Source organism: Oryx dammah, unplaced genomic scaffold (genome assembly GCF_014754425.2).
Source record: "Oryx dammah isolate SB20612 unplaced genomic scaffold, SCBI_Odam_1.1 HiC_scaffold_11210, whole genome shotgun sequence".
In the NCBI taxonomy this organism is placed as follows: Eukaryota; Metazoa; Chordata; class Mammalia; order Artiodactyla; family Bovidae; genus Oryx; species Oryx dammah.
In genome coordinates this window covers 4,555,462-4,571,819 of record NW_024080603.1, presented here as the reverse complement: position 1 = coordinate 4,571,819, position 16,358 = coordinate 4,555,462, and the positions used below count along the sequence as shown (strand labels likewise).

The window sequence follows — 16,358 nt, the reverse complement described above, 5'->3', positions numbered from 1 at the left end:
AGTACAAATTTGCATATCAAGTCCCTTTCCATTATTTATTCTACTTTAAAAATACATACAGCTAATGATGTTTAAATAAGTATTCTGAGCCATGTATCCAAATAGAAACATCTGAGAAATTCAAACTGCAGCAACAGGTTATGAACGGATTAAAGAAAAAGGATGAGCTACAAATTACATAGGAGAAGGAAAAGTTCTACTTAATATTCATATCCAGGTAGATATGTATTTTCTAATTTTTATATACATACCTAGTTGAATATAGACAAGCCATCAAACTGTAACCAGTTACAGACTAGACTAAGTCAGTACTATTTTCTACAACAGGTGACAGTGGTGATTTAAAACTTTTTAATATCCCTCAATAGTTTTATCACAAATTATTTGTGGTAACAGTCTTTAAATATCATTAAGTTTAGGTAGGTACAGATTAAATAACTATTATCTATGCCAAATTTGGCACTTTGATGATACGCAGCTCTGCTCAACTCTGGTGTCACTATCTGAACCCAAGAGCAGGCAGGCAACCTGAGGAGGACATTCAACACACTCTCAGGCTTATCACTTTAACAGTACTCTTTAAAATCTGCAAATCTAAATACAGAGGGACACTTTAAAAGCTGCAGGACAAGGACCCCAACAGAGAAATCTGTAAAATCTTAACCTTCAGTTCTTAATCCATTGATAAATATTGTTGAAGGAGTAGCTGTTTGGTCTCCAGACATTTTAGAATTATAGGGTTGAAGGTATGTTCATCCTTTGCTGCACTGTAGCATTTTAAATTAGCAAGCCAGACAAGCTGAATTCATCTTGCTCTTACACACAGAAGTGTATGTGCATTTTAAGACAACTTAGAATTAGGAGCTAACTTTTAGTAGGTGGCGGTTAAGTGACTAAAACTGCTGTCCAATTCTGTAGTACCACATACCAAAGTCCTAAAAATATGCCAGTCATGTTCAGCACTCATCACTTTTAGGTGGGGGAGAGAAACATGGCAAAAAGCAGTCGTAATTTTTTTTAAAAAACAGCATAAGAGCTTTAAACACAATTTTGCATCATCTTGTATTCTATCCTAGAATACCTGGAACAAAATCTTATTTCAGTCAGCTCAATTTATGCAAGTTATAAAATACAAACACAGACTAAATCCTATAGTGTACAGAAAATGCACTATTTAATACTCATTAAATGCAGTACAATCAATGAAGATTATCAAATAAGAAACACACACACAGCATTCTAAAGTTTTAAATCATCTTAGGGCTGCTAAATCAGAGATTGTACAAATTACATGTGCAAGACAAAAAAACAAAAAAAACCCAAAAAGCAGAGAAGAAAAAGAAAGAAAAAACCAAAGAAACTAACTTCTCAGTGCATCACACCCACTAGAATAAAATGTATGGCACTGTTACAACTTTTATATTAACAACTGTCGATTAAAGCTAGGAGTGACTCTCGACATTGAAGCCACATGAGAGCAAGAATCAGCCGATTCAACGTTTAATGAAACAGGTCACCTTTTTTCTTTGTAAAAGCACTGAAAATGTAATGTGTGCTGATAACTCATTGCAAGTTTTCTCATGTCATTTGCTCCGCATTGTAGTGTCTTAAATTATTCTGTGATTATTCTACCTGTTAACAGTCTGGTTTTTAAGGTCTCTGTAAACTCTGTTACTGAAACATACTAGTTCCTGCGTGGTAAGAATGTCTCTATGAAAAAAAATAACATATCTGGTCATAGATCATAGAATAAACCCAAACAACAACAATGACATTTTCCAAGCTACTGAGAAATAAATTAAACCATGATGTGTCAATTTAAAATTATATCAATATTAACTAATATTTCTATGGTAGATTTTTTTCCTCATAAAATTAAACAATGCAGAATAGGGCTTGGGCTACAGTTAATCACATTTGATTTTCTTAAAAACAAAACTTTATTTACTATAAACAACTAAAAGGTAATTTTCTTCCTCCACAACACATCGACATTAAATTGAAGGCTTTGTTTAAAATATCCACTGCTTACAAGAAAAGTAGTTTTAAAAGGAGAAGAGGAATCAAAATTACCAAAGTATAGTGTGTGAAGAGTAGATAGAAACAACCCAGAAAAGTGTAGATCATTGTGTTGAATATTTATGAATAGCCCAAAATAAGTCCCAAAGTTTTTCTACCTTTACAAATAAAAAAAGGTGTCCTTTCCACAGCTTGGGGATATGCATTATACATCCCCCCCGCCCCCCAACAAGTGTATGAGTAAGGTTCTAAAAATGTTGCCATATTAAGTTCTTCAGTACCTAAAATTAATTGGAGGACAGCAATATTACAGCGGCAATGGTGCATCAATTCTCAAATTACGATCCAACACGAGTTGTTGTGGTTCTTTTATCGGAGAAAAAGCTTTTCAAGAGAAATACCTGCCCTATGCTAACCACCAGGAGAATGAGGGCTTCTCCTACTGACCAGTAGGCCACTCTTGTATTTAGATCCTCAGCTCTGCTTCGGCCTTGAGCTTCTCTCAATCGGAAGTGAGTCTGATAGTCAATGACAGATTTCAGAGCTTCATGAATTGAAACACAGGCAGATTCCATCTAAAGAGAAACTTTCAGTTAGTAGGTTTCATACTTTCTGTACAACCCATCTAGCATATCCATCGTTCCTCTCACTGTGATCACAAGTCCTCATGTGACTAACATTCCACTGAACTGGCCCTCGTTCACTCACTCATTCATGTCAGTGGTCCTGGCGGAGCAACCCTTGCACTCACTCCCACTAGGATGACTGGCAGCTGCTCACCCCAAACTGGAGCGTGGCAGCTGCGGTGTCTGGGAGGTGGCGGGTGGAACGTGAAGCGAACAGCAGAAGAAACACTAAGCAGTGAAGGCTGGTGGCAACAGAATTTTAAGGCCAGGTTCTCCAAGAGGAAGAATTAGGAGGAAGAGAATGACAGGTCAGTAAATTTGACCAATAATATGCATATGAGTCAAAGTCCCAGGATATACAAAAATAAGCAAAATATGGCATAAAAGCAGACTGTCAGCCAAAGTTATTTCAAGTATCTTAAAAACAGCTGAAAACTTCAAAGTGGGAAGTTTTTCCCCCACATTGACCACTTTGCTAGGTAAGTTTCTCCCTCATTCCAGTCAACAAAAACAATATATATGTTCTCAATGGGACCTAGGTCTTATTTTCACTGTGAGTCGGTGGGCCTTCATCTGATGACATCTTACCTTTTTCTACATTACACTATTTGCTTGAGAAGGGTTAAGAGTCTAATTTTTCTGGTTGTTGTATACAAACAACTAGTTTAATATTTTTCTACTGCTGAAAATTTAACCCTGGTACAGTGAGATACGGGTTTTATTATACTTATTTTACATCACAAACCACATATTAGGAGTGTTTAAAAAAATGAGTTTGTTGTAATTTTAATATTAGACATTAGAAAATAATCTAAGCACTTAATAAAGTTCTACCAAAAAGTAGAAAAGGAATAGTTACAAAAATATTTCAGAGAAAGTTTCTTTAAAAAGTATGAGAAATTAGGAGGTCTACAAATTGAATTTACCGATTAGAATACTCAAACTTTTTTGCTTCTTTTTTTTTCTTGGTTCCTAAGAATGGAAGATCACCATGTACTAAAATGAATGATTTCTAGGTTTTAGTCAGAGGTAGACAGGTGCTTCTAGCATTTCTTTGCTTTCCATGTAGTCTCAAAAGGATGAACAGTCTAAGAATTCTTCCTTTGAAAAGTATGTATAAAAACAAGGATTTGACACAAGTTCAGGAGCGTTCAAGGGATTCTTGAAGCATGACAAAAGGGCACAGGTTAAGAATTACTGAACTAGAGAAAATCACAGAAATTAAAGAACTGCTTATGTGGATTCATACAATTTTTGAGGTAGTGTTAGTTTTTTATTTTTCATTCTACCTTCAAAATGGAAATGTTCTCATGTCTTCAAAAGTATAGAGATTAGTATGATGAACCCCATGTCAATAATTAAACTCAGCTAATCTTACTTCACCCATCTTCCTCCCCATTCCAATTAAAGTATATATCACATATTTTACCATTTCAGCTATACTTCTACATTTCATATTTATTTCTGAAAGGTAACAATTTAAAAAACATAATCCCAGTGGCCCTGTAACACAGAGTAAAAATAACTCCTTAAAAGTTATCAGGTATAAAGCCAGTGGAAAGCCCTGACCATCTAGTGGCTAGCCCTGACCATCTAGTGGCTAGGGCTTGGTGCTCAGTGCCTTGGCCAGGGTTCGATCCCTGGGAGGAAGCTAAGATCTGCAAGTCACATGGCATGGCCCAGAGGAAAAAGGCAGACAGTGTTCAGATTTCCCCAAACACCTCAGCAAAGTCACTGCCAAATCAGAAGGCAAACAAGGTCAGTATAATCATTTAACTGATATGTCTTTCAAGTCTTCTTTATCTTTAGGTTCTCTTCCTGTTTTTTTATCCCCTTCCCATCTACTTGTTGAAAATTCAACTGGGTCCTCTTTCCATCAACATTTCCCACTTCCTGGATTTTGTTGATTATTCTCCCTGGTGTTCCTCTATCCTCTGTATTTCTTATAAATTACGGTTGGAGCCACAGACTTCATGGGATTCAGTTATTAATATTCAGTTATTAATATTCTGAATGGAAATATCACACAGGCAATGTAATGGACTTACTGCATTTTATCAGAAGACATGCTAACAATCTAGTTATCTCTGCATTTGTGAATGATGATTAGATTTAGGGGATATCAGGTCTGTTATAAAATTCCCCACCAGCCTTTATATATGAACACCATCTACTTTAGTCATTCTATTTATTAATGGTGATTTAGCAAAACACTACCATTTATTTGGCCACTTCTCACATGGTAATTTTTTAAAACTCTACTGCATTAACAGCTGCTTTATAGGAGACTTTTAAAAAGTGAAAAAATGGAAATAAGAGCTTAAAAATATGATACAAATAAAGGACGTTAAGTGATCCTAAAAGCATTTATCTACTTAGGTTTTTTAAGCAAGCTATCGTATTATACAAATTAAAATTGATGAAGTTGAGTTATAAACAATGGCCCCCGAAAAAACCTTTTTACAAAGTGCTGTTCACACATGATGCTACCATAAAAAGAACATTACTAAAAATGAGAACATCTGAACACATCCTGTTAATGTTTATAATAGGTTTATGAATTAAGGCTCTAACACACTCTTAAAAAGTGCCTCTACTACTGTGATCTTGGTCAAGAGACTACCTGGAACCTGGAAACAAGGAAACCCAATTTAAGGTGGTAAATAACTCTTTTGGAAACCAAACTGAGTATCTTTTAGACATACTCTAAGCTCATACTGTATTTGAACTAGAAATAAAATAGCTCTTCTCATCACCTGAGCAGTATTTGTTCACTGACTCAAAATTTATCTTGCTATCTTTCTCTCATTAAGCTCTTCAAAATAGAACCCAATTTAGCTACCTTAACTATTTTTGATTTTTGTTAGATGACTTACTAGTAATCTTTACTATTTAACCTTCAGTTACAGCAAAAGTTATTGTAACAGCAGTCTGCATAACACTAAATACTTGTATCAAAGTGTGTGTATGCAAATACATACATATGTATATATTAATTATGGCATCACTTAATTTCCACTTATGTCAGCCTGCTAAGTTACAGTAGCAACATTCCTCCATGAATTACAGAAGATGCTTCAGAATGTTAGAGCACTGTTTAGGCTTTTAAACTTTGTCAATGATGTTTCTACCAAAGTGATCCTTCTATTTTAATGTCTATTTTCTTTTCATAAAATTTAACACTGGTCTTCACTAAAAAAGTCTGAATTCTCTGTGAAATGCCTAATATACTGTAAGAGTTAAGACAGGTCTTAAAGATTGTGTTAAAGTCACAAGATTTGGTGTTTCATCAATGAGTTAATGCATGTTAAATTATACCATTTCCCCCTTTTAAACATATGACTCTTATTACCTGGGTAAGAGCACTGACTCGGTTCTCACTAGGAAACAAAGGTGGGTCTTCTCCAACTTGAAAATCAAAATATACAGTTTTATGTGTGAAAGTAGAAAATTCATTGCTAAAGCAAAATTTGTATGTCCCATTTTTGGAGGCTGTGAAGGTATAACTATCATACTGTTTCTTCATCTCCTTGTACAGCACATTACCATCAGGATCTTCTAGTCGACAATCTACATCATAGTGACCACCAGTAATAACCTACAAAAGAGAAAAAACAAAAAGTGAAGAGATAACTGCAAGGAACAAGTCTGAGAAATTAGTCAGGTTTCCTGTTAAAATGGCTGTAAGGTTTTTAAAACAATCACAAGCAATTTTATGTTTCTTGATTTCTACCAGTGAATGGGTCCTGGGAGGCAGATTTCAGTTCAACTAAAGCTTTACAGAAACTGAACATGTTTCCTCATGACGGGAGAGGGAACGAACCAACACACCAGAAGACGGTTCCTACATCACTTAATTCTCCCACAACCCTCCAAGAGGGCACTTCCCCCTCATTTTACAAACTAAGAAGCTGAGAGTTAAAATAAATAGTCTACCCAAGATTATTCACCTCATAAGAGGCTGATGCCAAATGTATACTCGACCCTAAGCTAACTGCCACGTAGTACTTTCCTTCCGCAAATTTCCTCACCTGGTCTCCCATTAGCAGGATCCAAGCACTCACAGACCGTTCAGTGAAGCAGTAAAGTAGGTCAGTCTTTAGTCCAACACCCCATGCCACTATACTTACAGAATTGAAACTCATTTTACTGCCAAATTACAGGCTGTGTTTCTTAAGTTCTTTTACAGGTCAGTTATATGGAATTTGATGCATACTTTTGTTTTGAATTACATTTTGAAGAGAAATGACTTGTGGGTGGTTCTAAGAGTATATCATTATTATAAACTAGTTTCCAAGAGAAGCATAAATGATTAAACTACATTGCTTAAACACATATGATTAAAGGAAAACCAAAACAGAACAGTGCAAAAGCAGATAAATCTTTTGTTCACCTGCAAAGTCTGTATTTACAGGAAAGCATATGAAAGGAAAGCAGAGGTAGGTGAAATGCTTCTGAAGAGGACTATGGAACTATTTTCAAGGGGTTATGCTTATTCAGCATAAGCATATCTGAGCCGTCACAATCTGAGCCATCTGAATTACACAAATGAAGAGAGGAAGAGGTTTTTCCTGAGGTACCTGGACAAGTATGAGAAGAAAAAAGCAAAGGAGTAAAGAGGAGAAAAAACTGAGAAGAGGGAGAGGAGACAGGAGAAGAATCACAGGGTGCCTGATCCACCTGAGGAGGACGCAATGAAGAGACACTGGGTAGAGGATTTCCAACCACCATTAGATGTATTGGTATTTTCAAGCTTGAACCTTCTGGTCTAGCATAATATTGACATTCTAGATTTGTAGAACAGGGAGATCAAACTTTGGACTTCAAAGAAGATTGGTTACTTAAATGACCTTTGTCACTAAAGAGATATGAATAACTGAACTATGTTACAAGATCATTTCGATAATTAAATGAAATATAACTGGGCATTTAGGAAATTGTAAAACAGGCAAATGTTAACATATAGATATAACATCTGACACAAAAAATGATGTCATATCAATTGGGTATTCCCCTTTTCACCAAAAGTGAACAACCTTTCTTCTAGGTGAAATACTGACTGCATTTTACAGACCCAATTATTCATACTTAACACCATAGTACTTTAAATAATCAAAACATACATCCAAACAAAAAACAGAACCCAAATTGATCATCCTGCCACTTTCCTTCTACCAAACTTTAAAACAAATAATCTTACTTCAGATAAAGGTTGTTGTTGTTGTTTAGTGGCTAAGTCATGTCCAACTCTTTGCAACCCCATGGACTGTAGCCCGCCAGGCTCCTCTGTCCGCAGGATTTCCCAGGTAAGAATACTGGAGTGGGTTGCCATTTCCTTCTCCAGGGGATCTTCCCAACCCAGGGATTGAACCCACGTCGCTTGCATCTCCTGCACTGGCAGGTGGATTCTTTACCACTGAGCCATCAGGGGCTAACAATCTGTCTGATCACGTAAGAAAGAAACTGGAGATCATTTTGAATGATGTATCCCTACCTGCCCAGTTAGTCACAGAATCTCGATATTACTGCTTCTCTCAAATTCACTCCATCTCTTCTGTTCCCGATCCACAGTCCAGATAGGATTACTGCCACAATTTCCTAAGAGGTCTTCCCAGAACCCAGTCTCTCCTCTGTCTAATCCAAGGTTTCTTAACCTCAGTTGGATTATTTGGGGTGAACAGTTTTTGCTGTAGGAGCTGCACTGCCCTGTGCCCTGAAGCACATTTAGCAGCATCTCCACTAGATGATAGTAACACCTCCCTCCCCACACATCCTAAGACCTTTTGATCACTTCTGTGGCCTACAGAAAAACCCAAACCTGTCATCAAGAGCACACTACCCCTAGCACTTCCTCAAGGAAGTCTCAGCACCTTTTATACCCTTTCTCACTGTGTTCCAAAAACACCAGAATGCCAGAATTCTCTGAGCACGTCTCTGCACTAACAGTGACAAGTAACACAGGGTCTGTTTGCTAAAGAATCACAGGACCCAAAATGATTATGCTTACAAATCTACAACTGATTAGAGGAAGAGATTACAGTGTCAAACATCATAGCCAAAAGCTGTCTCACGGCAAGAGGACACAAGAGGTCAGGTCCGGGCTCCCCTGTCCTCACTCTCTGAGGAATGAGGCCAGAGCAAACCCACTTGGATCAGGAACCACCCAGGTGTACAGGAAACACTATGGAACTGGTGAGCCCAAAACAGGAGTCTGGACTAGGTTTCTTATATTTCGCTGTTCACACAGGCATATTTCTGCCATGTAACCAACCACTCTCGGGGGACTCACACTGAGCATGTACAAATCATCAGTCTCACTGTTGTCAAGGAACAATGCAGACAAACTGGTATAAATCGCCCCTAGAGTCCTCAGATCCACAATTACAAAGCAACACTGCTACTCAGTATATTTCAGTGCCGACGCAGGCTAATTTTCAGGCTTGCTGGAATTAAGTCTCACAAACGTAACATATCTGCTGAGGAAGTCCTTTTCGCCTCTGCCACTTGTACAACAACTATTATTTATCCCTCCAGACTCAGCTCACACAGCAGACCCTCCTCTAAATTTCTCCTGATGATTCTCCATCTTCAGCCAGCACAATACTTGGGATGTACTTTCATTACTGCACTTAACATTACATGACTATGTGAATGTCAGGTCCCTGAGGTCAAGGTCAGCCTCATTTATCTTTCAGAGGCAGTACAATGGTTAAGAACTTAACCTAGAACTGCATACTATTTCTGCTACTGCTACAGTTTGTGACCTTGGGTATCACTAGTAAATGAGTAATAAAAACTATACCCATCTCATATTGGGTTGTCCAGGGAATTAAATAATACACCTGAAATGCTTGGTATACTGTCTGCCACACAACAGATGCTGATTTTTTTAGCCTGTAATAATACTCTCACCACCAAGCACAGCATCTGCATACAGAAGTCAAGAAATATTTAAGTTCAAAAAAATTAGCTTTTCGCTGACACTTTATATTACAATTCTTGCCATCATCCTTTCTGTCCTCATGAAGTTAAGCACGCTAAAGAGTCATCCTTGGCCTCCCTCACTCACTGTAGCCAAATTATCAGCAACTTCTGTGGATTTTACATAAAGAGTATCTTCTGTTCTTTCACCTTTCACTTTCCTTCTCCCTGCTGCTACCACCCTAGCCTCAGCCTGAATCGCTACAACAGCCTCCTAATCAGTCTTTTACTGATACATGTACTTGGCAGCTCTCCACAATACTTCCTCTACCTGCTCAAGTTAACATCCCTACAGCTTTCCAGAAAACTTAGAACTTGTCATTGCACTGCTTACCACCCTACGACAGCTTCTCATACTCTCAAGAAAAACTAAAATCCTTAACTCGACCAGCTGGGCACTACATAGTCTGGCCCCTGTTGACCTCCCTTCTTCTGGCTCCTTATTCCCAGCTGTAGTATTTCTTCAAATTTCTAGTCGTTAATTACCACAATTCTTCAAATTCCTAGTCACTGTTTCCATAATGACCCTGCAAAGTCCATTCCCTCTTTCTCCTCACCAAAGCATTTACAACTTATCCTTTACAGTTCGGTATCAAATCGTTTCCTAAAGAAAGCCAAGAGATTCCAAAGATAAAAAAAAGAAAGAAAGAGAGTAAAGAATGTTGTAACCAAGTTAAGAAACTACATCTGTTAAATAACCACTTCTATATAATCCCAAGATGAAAAAGTGCCTTTCACTTATCACAGCAATTCCTTCTACAAAACCTCTGGCAGATGGTCATCTGGTCTGGAATAGAGCTCTGCCAACGACAGGGACATTAACCAATAAGTCCTTAACATCCATGGAAAAACTGAAGACCAATGGAGTCAGATATTGGCAGCACTTGAAATACGATAAAAGTGGAGGTGTGGTTTAGAGAGTGGCGAACTGACGTAAGGCACTATATAACAGGAGTAATTTTTTTTTTAACTCTTAAGGAAGAAAGTTCAAAATGAAGGACATTAGAGAATGGATGGAAAAGTCACACACACAGGAAGCATTTCTGGAATTCATGTATCTTAATATCTGTCCTTAACTATCTAATGCGCAAGGTTTCAGAAAGAAAAGCCAAATGGCCTGCATCGGCTACCTAGATGTGATTCCTGAAATCAAAGAATGAAAAAACGGCCTCGACCCTGGAACGGCGAGCTGGGGCCGGCAACTGCCTGAGCCCGTAGTACCTGGAACTCGAGGGTGCACTTGGTGCCCTGCGTGATGTCCTCGTAGAAACACTGCTTGGCATTGTCGGGCAGCTCGAAGGTGATCTCGGAGGCGCCGCCGGGGCCCGGCACCAGGAACAGCAGCAGCACGAGCAGCCTGCAGCCCCAACGGCCCGCGGCGGCCGCCCAGCGCGGCGCGGACCCCAGCCGGGGCATCCCGAGGCGGCGGCCTCAACGGAGCTGGGGAGACGCGGGGTCAGGTCTGCACGAACTCGCCGCGGCGCGGCAGGCCTCGACCCGGGCGGCACCACCAAGACGCACCGCCGCGTGGCTCCGAGCCCCGGAGAGAGTCGAAATGCGGAGCGAACCCCTGGGTACGGCGGAAAGTACTGAGGCACCCGGGCCCAGAGGCGAGAGCGAGCCGAGGAACGGAAAACAAGGCAGGCAGCGAACAGGCGGAAAAGGCCTGCGACGGCCGGAAGCGGGCACTAGGGATCGGGGCAGACGAGGCGGGGCCTGAAGCGCCGGCTCCCGCGACCCGGATGTGCTCGCCCCGGCCGCGGGGAGAGGCGTTGAAATGCGTACGTGGAAGCTTGCGAGGCGTCAGCTCTGCCCCGGCCAACTCCAGGCTGAGAGGCGGGGCTGGCGTGGCGTGCGTGGCGGGGCGGGCCCGGGGAGGGGGCGTGGCTGGCGGTAGGCGTTACTTGCAGGGGAGTGCTTCTGCAACCGCTGAGCGCCCGGGGAGCCGGGCGGGAGCGAGGGAGGGGTCTCCTGGCCGTCAGGGGCTTATCCCCGGAAGGAGCGCGCTCTGCTATTTCCGGAGAGTTTTCCTCTAAATAATAACAAATTTGAGGAGAAGCCACTTTGCTGGGAGCGCGAATTCTCTGACCACAAGACTGCGGGAGTTCTAGTCCCTACTCTGTTACTTATTAGCTGCCTGACCTTAAACTCTGCTTAAGCTGTCTCTTTTAGTCTTTGAAACTGTAAAATGAGGATAATAATAGTGCTTAACCCAGATGGTTACTATTTGAAAAATGCTGTATGAGTCTTCTCATATAATAAGAAACATATAATAAGCACATGGGTAGGAACCAGGCAGGGAAGAAGGGCTTATGGAAAGGGGGATGGAGAGATGTAGGATCTTTAATGGCCTTGGGTGCCCAAAGCCTCTGCAGGGGAAAAGGAGGCCCTAGGAAATGAGATTTGGGGAAGACTGTACCTTTCTGAGAATAAGTGAGAGGGGGCAGTACCCTATGGGGCCTTCCCAGGAGACAACCCCTTCCCTCAACTCCCAATGTCCTTAGTCTAGAAATTCTTTAGTCAAAAATAAATCTAATCAGAGAAGTGAAAAAGAAAATGCAGAAACAAAGGAAAACAGACGACAAAATAACAAAGTTTAATTATTAAACAATGTCAAGGACGTTTAGTTCTTTCTCAAGGGCTATAGATAAGATTCTGAGCCATAACCTTTGAGCTGTCTTGTAGAAAATGAAACCCTCACCTGGTAGAAGAAATCAACTGCATGAAGACCAGACTGTACCCATGACATAAGCTACCACAATTCTGAGAACTGGCACCAAAGGAATAGGAGCAAACTGACTCTGAGATGTAGACTTACTGTAATTAATGGAGATGACACTGAGCAGATGACACACTGCATGACTAATTTCAAGAAGACTGTCAAAGTTGACTGTGCTGGTTTTGCCTGTATAGCCCCCTCCCTCCACCTATACACCCTTGAGATTCCCCTTTAAGAGGTCTTACCCACTGATTGTCAGTGGGGCTTTGGCCTTTGGACACAAGTCTGCCTCTCCCTGCTAGTTGCCAGCCCCCCAAACAAAGCAAACTTTCCTTTCCAACCACTCTTGCTCTTGGAATTTCACCTTTCTAGTGCCAAGCAGCTGGACCTCACTTTCAGTAACACTAGGCCACCTCATGCAAAGAGTTGACTCATTGGAAAAGACTCTGATGCTGGGAGGGATTGGGGGCAAGAGGAGAAGGGGACGACCGAGGATGAGATGGCTGGATGGCATCACGGACTCGATGGATGCGAGTCTGAGTGAACTCCGGGAGCTGGTGATGGACAGGGAGGCCTGGCGTGCTGCGATTCATGGGGTCGCAAAGAGTCGGACACGACTGAGCGACTGAACTGAACTGAGGTCAGAAAAAAGTAGTATCTGTGAGTGGAAAGAAGACTGAGTTTCAAAGTAGAAACCTTGGATTCTATTTTCTTACTCTTGACTTTTGGCAAGTACCATTGCTCTTCTAAACCTCCATTTCTTCATGCATCAAGTGGCAATACAGAGAATGAACGAAAAAGATTAAGACCTTAATGAATATACACACACCACCAGAAAGGCAGATAGACCAATTTTTAGAAATACAACGATACCAGATGTTGGTGAGCAAGTAGAACAACAAGATCCCTTGTACGTCCCTGGTGGATATGAAAGTTGACACAACCACTTTGGAAAACAATGTGGCATCGTCTAATAAAGTGGAAGATAGATAGATGACCTAGAAGTTCACTAGTCACCATAGAAGTTCCACTTTGCAAATACTTTATATACTTCGGAGCAGTGATTCTCCAAGTGTGCTCCAAAGATGTTTGGGAGCCTTTGAAACCCCTTCAGAGGGTCTGAGATTATCTAAGAGAGGTTCGATTTTCATCATACATCTTAACCAAAACAACATATAACATACTGAATGTAAAAGCAGATGAGTACCCAACTTCTTGTATGAATCTAGATATTAAAGAGATTCACACAAATGTAAAGCAATATGACCCTTATCACTAAATTTTTATTTGGACAATATTTCTATTTTTCATTTTAAAATGTGTTATCTGTGTTAACATATGGAGTTGGTGAAACTGTATCCCCAAAAACGTACGTCCAAATCCTAACTCCCAGGCCCTGTGAATTCAAGCTCACTAGGAAATAAGGTTTCTGAGATGTAATTAAGTTAAAAATCTCAAGATGCAATCATCCTGGACTTAGGGTGGACCCTAAATCCAATGACTGGTATCCTTATAAGAGAAAGAAGAAGGAGAGCTCAGACACACAGGGAGAATGTCGTATGAAGTCAAAGATGTTGTAGTGATGCATCTACTAGCCAAGGATTGCCAAGGATTGTCCACAGCCACCAGCAGCTAGGAGACAGGCGTGGAACAAATTCTCCCTCAGAGCCTCCAGAAGAAACAATCCCTGTGCGAGTGCTCAGTCGTATCCAACTCTTTGCGCCCCCATGGACTGTAGCCTACCAGGTTCCTCTCTCCATGAGGTTCTCCAGGCAAGAATACTGGAGTGGTTTGCTGCGCTTTCCCCCAGGGGATCTTCCCAACCTTGGGATCGGACCTGCGCCTGCTGCAGCTGCTGCCTTGCAGGCGGACTCTGCCGTGAGCCCCGGGGGAAGCTGTGTTGCAGCACACCTAACATACAAATTATGTCAGTGTTAGATGCGCACCATCACGCTCTGACAGTCAGATACATTGCAAATGGCCACCACGCTCCAGGGACCGTTTGTCACCACGCAAAATTGTTACAGTGTCACTGACTGTATTCCCTATGTTGTATATTATATTCCCATGACTTGTTTATTTTATAACTGGAAGTTTGTATCTCTTAATCCCCTTCACCTATTTCATCCAGTCCCCACCTGCCTCCCTGCTGGCAGCCACTCTGTTTTGTTTGTTCATTTGTTTTGTTTTTAGATTCCACATGTAAGTGAGATTGAGGCAGGAGGTAGACAGCCCCTCCTAGAGTAGATACTCCAAGATGAGAATCGCAGGACAATCGAGGAAGGAGGCTGGGCCCTGCCCAGATAGAAGACAAGAGACCACATATTTCTCATTCTGCAACTCAGGAGAACTCCCCAACTAGGCGCATGCTCAGAAGGCTTCTTGGAGGTCCAGAAGGGAGTGATGCTAGTTACCCGAAGACCCCTTCGGTAGAATCCACCTTGACTGAGGGATGCATGTGCACACATGGAAGGATCCTGAAATATACCAAATATAGATTCTGAACCAGACAAATGACTGGCCAAAGGAAACAGAAGAAATGTGCCTTAAAAGTAATTCAAATTACCATGAGGACATGACTCTGAGACTCTGAATCCATTCATGTTTCCATCTATTTTTCTTTTTTCTTCCTAATAAATACTTGTTTCACTATTTTCCATCTCTGTGGGAATTCTTTTCCTGCAAAGCCAAAGAGCCAGGGCCTTGTCATTGACCTCTCGTCTAGTGGCTAGGATTTGATGCTCTCATCACTGTGACCTGACCTCAACCTCTGACCAGAAACTGAAGCCCACTTCAAGCCTATGCAAGCTGAGCCACCCAAGATCAAGATCATATAGTATTTGTCTCTCTATGACCTATTTCATTTATATTACACTTTCTAATATACATGTTGCTGCAAGTGGCACAAAGTCCTTCTCTTTCATGGCTGAGTAATAGTCCATTGTGCATATATTGCTTTATTATTATTATTATTTTGGTAAAGGTACAATTCCTAGTTTATTTTCTTTTTTAAAAAAATATAAATTTATTTATTTTAATTGGAGGCTAATTACTTTACAATATTGTATTGGTTTTTCCATATGTCAACATGAATCTGCCACAGGTGTACATGTGTTCCCCATCCTGAACCCCCCTCCCACCTCCCTTCCCTTATCATCCCTCTGGGTCATCCCAGTGCACCAGCCCCGAGCATCCTGTATCATGCATGAAACATGGACTGGTGATTCATTTCACATATGATATTATACACATTTCAACGCCATTTTCCCAAATCATCCCACCCTCTCCCTCTCCCACAGAGTCCATAGGACTGTTCTATACATCTGTGTCTCTTTTGCTGTCTTGCATACAGGGTTATCATTACCATCAATCTAAATTCCATATATATGTGTTAGTATACTGTATTGGTGTTTTTCTTTCTGGCTTCCTTCACTCCGTATAATAGGCTCCATTTTCATCCACCTCATTAGAACTGATTCAAATGTATTCTGTTTAATGGCGGAGTAATACTCCATTGTGTATATGTACCACAGCTTTCTTATCCATTCATCTGCTGATGGACATTTAGATTGCTTCCATGTCCTGGCTATCATAAACAGTGCTGCGATGAACGTTGGGGTACACGTGTCTCTTTCAATTCTGGTTTCCTCGGTGTGTATGCCCAGCAGTGGGATTACTGGGTCATATGGCAGTTCTACTTCCAGGTTTTTAAGGAATCTCCACACTGTTCTCCATAGTGGCTGTACTAGTTTGCATTTCCACCAACAGTGTAAGAGGGTTCCCTTTTCTCCACACCCTCTCCAGCATTTATTGCTTGTAGACTTTTGGATAGCAGCCATTCTGACTGGTGTTGAATGGTACCTCGTTGTGGTTTTTGATTTGTATTTCTCTGATAATGAGTGATGTTGGGCATCTTTTCATGTGTTTGTTAGCCATCTGTATGTCTTCTTTGGAGATATGTCTATTTAGTTCTTTGGCCCATTTTTTGATTGGGTCGTTTATTTTTCTGGAAT

At 40.8% G+C, this 16,358-nt stretch overlaps 1 protein-coding gene across 1 annotated transcript in view; it reads right to left on the bottom strand.

Annotated features, from left to right (window-relative positions):
- LOC120860985 (TIR domain-containing adapter molecule 2) overlaps positions 1-11,351 on the bottom strand; it is a 45,285-nt gene extending 33,934 nt beyond the window's left edge. The window contains exons 1-3 of the mRNA XM_040236697.1: positions 10,848-11,351; positions 5,998-6,243; positions 2,463-2,594 (exon numbers count right to left, since the gene is read on the bottom strand). Of these exons, the coding sequence (XP_040092631.1) occupies positions 2,463-2,594; positions 5,998-6,243; positions 10,848-11,042 (573 nt within the window). The 5' untranslated portion in view covers positions 11,043-11,351. The remainder of the gene's footprint in view (positions 1-2,462; positions 2,595-5,997; positions 6,244-10,847) is intronic.
- Between the last annotated feature and the right edge of the window lie 5,007 nt (positions 11,352-16,358).